At 50.1% G+C, this 4,467-nt stretch overlaps 1 protein-coding gene across 6 annotated transcripts in view; it reads left to right on the forward strand.

Moving 5' to 3' along the window:
• ARHGAP45 (Rho GTPase activating protein 45) overlaps nucleotides 1–1,338 on the forward strand; it is a 15,203-nt gene extending 13,865 nt beyond the window's left edge. For all 6 annotated transcript variants that reach the window (XM_023512622.1, XM_012804470.2, XM_023512625.1 and 3 more), the window contains one exon: nucleotides 341–1,338. In XM_023512622.1, the coding sequence (XP_023368390.1) occupies nucleotides 341–615 (275 nt within the window). In that variant the 3' untranslated portion in view covers nucleotides 616–1,338. The remainder of the gene's footprint in view (nucleotides 1–340) is intronic.
• The last annotated feature ends 3,129 nt before the right edge of the window (nucleotides 1,339–4,467 follow it).

Below are 4,467 nucleotides of genomic sequence, written 5' to 3' on the forward strand. Positions count from 1 at the left end.
GAGGCAGGAGACTCGCTTGAGCCCAGGAGTAGGAGGTTGCTGTGAGCTGTAATGCCACGGCACTCTACCCAGGGGGACAGCTTGAGGCTCTGTCTCAAAATAAATAAATAAATGGACAACTTGAATGTAGAAATGATGCATGTGGAAATGATGCCTATGTGTTATGTCTAGACATACCAGGCACCAGGCTAGGCTAAGCACCTTCCCCAGTGTTTGCTTTCCAAATGAAGGGATTAGGCTTTGTTAGGGTAGGGGGCCCAGGATGTGACTCAGGTGTCAAAGAAGGCTGACCCTGGGCCTCCCTTCTGGTCATGGGACATCTCTTTTCTTTCTTTCACAGAATCTCATGTTGTATCCAATGACTCTGACTCAGAGCTGGAGGAGGCCTCTGACGTATTATCATCATCAGGCGCCAGTGCCCTACACCACTTCAACTTCCTAGAGAAGCAAGAGAGCGAGGCCAGCTTAGAGGAGGATCCTCGGAGTGGCAGTGGCAGTGAGGAGCACCTGGAGACCACAGCCGGGGAGGATGGTAATGAAGATGAGGATGGTCCAGCCCAGCGGCTCTCCACATACAACACCAACCAGTCCAACAATGTGATGGGGGTCTGGTAGTCCACCATGAGACTCCATGGTGGGCGGATTGCAATGGACACCTGCTGGGAGAGGCAGCCAGAGTTTGTCTGAGCTGGGGCAGGGTCCACAGCCAGCTTCTCTCCTGAGAGCGCCTGACCCAGGGTGCAGCTCACCCACATTGTTCTGGGGTGGCTGCCACAAGCACCTGGACTTGGACAATCCCACCAATACATAGCTTCTTCCTTTTACCCCACACAGTGGAGAGGAGCCTAGAAGCTTCCAGGAGCATGAGGGGTCAGCAAGGCTATGGGAACCCTGCACACCCCTCCATGATCTGGAGCTACAGGTGCCCACAGGGCTGTGTGGATGGAGGAAACTGTCCCTACTCAGGGTACTGCTCACTCCCTCCTGGGAGGGAGTGGCGGGCGTCTGTAGTCCCAGCTATGTGGGAGGCTGAGACAGCAGGCCCTGCCCTGACCTCTTGCTATCATATTGCCTGGACAAAAGCAACGTCTGGGGCAGGAGGCCATTCTAGAAGCCATGGATGGGGTGGAGGCCGGCCTTTGGTGCAGCTTCCTGGGTCATAGGTTGGCTGAGCCCAGATACCACCTTCAGAACAGCCTCACTTTATAAAAAAGACTATGCTTGGATACCTGGGATATAGGTACATGATGAAGTTGCTTACAGGTCACAGTGTAATTCTTTGACATGCACATTTACTTTGTTTCAAATAAAGTTTTTAATTTGGTTTGTTTCCTGTGACAGCAGCAGCCTTGTTAGAAGGGGCTGGGCTGAGCTGGGCTGGGCACAAATGGTCCCCCAGTGTCTCCTGGGTCCTGGGGAAGGCTGTGGGGAAGAGATTTTGCCAGAAGGCCCAATGAGATAGGTGAGCCTGGGTGGTCTTTGCAACAAGCTGTGTAGATTTCAGCCATCAAGTGACTATTTCATGTAAACTTACAGCTTGGGGCTATCCAACAGACCTTTCTAGATGATGGGTACATTCTCCATCTTCAAGGTTCTTCCTGTATACCAGCCCCACATGGCAACCAAACCCTGGAAATGTGGCCAGTGCACTATAGAACTGCATTTTAAATTATACTGTTTCAAGCCAGGCATGGTGGCTCACACTTACAGCCATACCTACTTAGGAGACTGAGGAAGGAACCCCTTGAGCCCAGGAGTTGGAGGCTGCAGTGAGCTATGATGTTACCATTACACTCTAGCCTGGGCAATAAATGAGACCCTATCTCTAAAAAAAATAATTAAAAACATTTAAATAACAAGTGAAGGATCTGTGCAGACCTTTCTCCAAAGATACACAAATGGACAAGCACATGGAAAGATGCTCAACATCATTACCCACCAGGGAAAAACAAGCCAGTGTAATAAGAGAAACCATGTTATGCCCCCCACCCTGTAATAAAAACCCAAAAATAACTGTTAAGAGAAGATGTAGGGGCTCGGCGCCTATAGCTCAACCGGCTAAGGCGCCAGCCACGTACACCTAAGGTGGCGGGTTCAAATCCCCAGCCCGGACCCGCCAAACAACAATGACGGCTGCAACCAAAAAATAGCCGGGCGCTGTGGCAGGCGCCTGTGGTCCCAGCTACTTGGGAGGCAGAGGCAGGAGACTCGCTTGAGCCCAGGAGTTGGAGGTTGCTGTGAGCTGTAATGCCATGGCACTCTACCCAGGGGGACAGCTTGAGGCTCTGTCTCAAAAAAAAAAAAAAGAGAAGATGTAGGAAAACTAGAACCCTCACATGCGGCTGGTGTGATATAAGATGGTGCAGCTGCTGGTGGAGTCTGAGGGCTCCTCAAAAGATTAAATAGAGTTACCACATGACCCAACAGTTTCACTCCTGGGACTTTTTTTTTTTTTTTTTTTTTTGAGACAGAGCCTCAAGCTGTCCCCCTGGGTAGAGTGCCGTGGCATTACAGCTCACAGCAACCTCCAACTCCTGGGCTCAAGCGAGTCTCCTGCCTCCGCCTCCCAAGTAGCTGGGACCACAGGCGCCCGCCACAACGCCCGGCTATTTTTTGGTTGCAGCCGTCATTGTTGTTTGGCGGGTCCAGGCTGGGGATTCGAACCCGCCACCTTAGGTGTACGTGGCTGGCGCCTTAGCCGGTTGAGCTATAGGCGCTGAGCCACTCCTGGGTCTTCATCCAAGAAAAAGCAAACCACATGTCCACACAAAAACTTGCACATGAATGTTTACAGCAGCCAAAAAGTGGAAAACTTAATGTGGCTCATCCATACATTGAAATATTGCTCGGCCATGAAAGGGAACAAGGCTCTGAGACCAGCTACAATGTGAATGGGCCTTGAGTACATCATGCTCACTGAGAGAAGCCAGACACATGAGGTGAAAAGTCCAGAACAGGCAGATCTGCAAAGTTAGGAAATGGATTCATGAGTGCCAGTGGCTGAGGCTTTCATGTAGAGTGACGGGAACATCCTAGAGTTAGATCTGAGGTGACGGTTGTAGTACACTGTAAATAAAACATAAGCCACATATCACCAGCACGGTGATGCAAAACTGTAGTCCCAGCTATTCAGGAAACTGAGATGGAGGATTGAGTGAGCCCCAGCTGGGCAACACAGTAATAGTACCTCTAAAAAAATTAAAATTAGGCTAGGCGCAGTGGCTCACGCCTATAATCCTTGCACTCTGGGAGGGCGAAGTGGGGATTGCTTGAACTTAGGAGTTCCAGACCAGCCTGACCAGAGTGAGACCCCATCTCCAAAAATAGCCTGGCATCATGACGGGTACCTGTAGTCCCAGCTGCTCAGGAGGCTGAGGTAAGAGAATTGCTTGAGCCTAAGAGTTTGAGGTTGCTGTGACCTATGACCCCACGGCACTCTAGCAAGGGCAACAAAGCAAGACTCTGTCTCAAAAAAAAAAAATTAAAATTGAGGGCTGGGTGCCATGACTCACATTTCTAATCCTACCAGTCTAGGAGGCCAAAGCTGTGGGTGGGGGGTGAGGGGGTAGATCAGGAGTTCAAGACCAGCCTGAACAAGAATAAGACTCTGTCTCTACTAAAAACAGAAAAATTAGCTAGATATTGTGTGTGTGTGTGTGTGGGTGCCTGTATTTCCAGCTAATCAGGAGGCTGAGGCAAGAGGATCTCTTAGGCCCAATAGTTTGAAGTTGCTGTGAACTATGACGGCATGGCATTCTACCCAGGGCAACAGAGTAAGACTGTCTCATGAAAAAAAAAATTGGTTGGGCAGCGCCTGTGGCTCAGTGGGTAGGATGCCGACCCCATATACTGAGGGTGGTGGGTTCAAACCCAGCCCTGGCCAAACTGCAACAAAAAATAGCTGGGCGTTATAGCAGGCATCTGTAGTCCCAGCTACTGGAAGGCTGAGGCAAGAGAATCACCTAAGCCCAAGAGCTGGAGGTTGCTGTGAGCTGTGATGCCACATCGCTCTACTGAGGGTGACAAAGTGAGACTCTCTCTTTAAAAAAAAAAAAATTGGTCCAAACATAGTGGCTCATGCCTGTAATACTAGCACTCTGGGAGGCCAAGGTAGGTGGACTGACTGAGCCTATGGGTTCAAGACCACCCTGAGCAAGAGCAAGATTCCTTCTCTAAAAATAGCTGGGCATTGTGGCGAGCACCTGCAGTCCCAGCAACTTGGGAGGCTGAGGCAAGAAAATTGCTTACGCACAAGATTTTGAGGTTGCTGTGCACTATGTATGACACCAGGGCACTCTACTGAGGGTGACAAAGCAAGACTCTGTCTCCAAAAAAACAACAAAAATGGTGGGAGGCTGAGGCAAGAGAATCACCTAAGCCCAGTAGTTGGAGGTTGCTGTGAGCTGTGTGACGCCACAGCATTCTACTGAGGACGATAAAGTAAGACTCTGCCTCTACAAAAAAAAA

Source organism: Otolemur garnettii, unplaced genomic scaffold (genome assembly GCF_000181295.1).
Source record: "Otolemur garnettii isolate 467f Iridium unplaced genomic scaffold, OtoGar3 scaffold00029, whole genome shotgun sequence".
Lineage (NCBI taxonomy): Eukaryota > Metazoa > Chordata > Mammalia > Primates > Galagidae > Otolemur > Otolemur garnettii.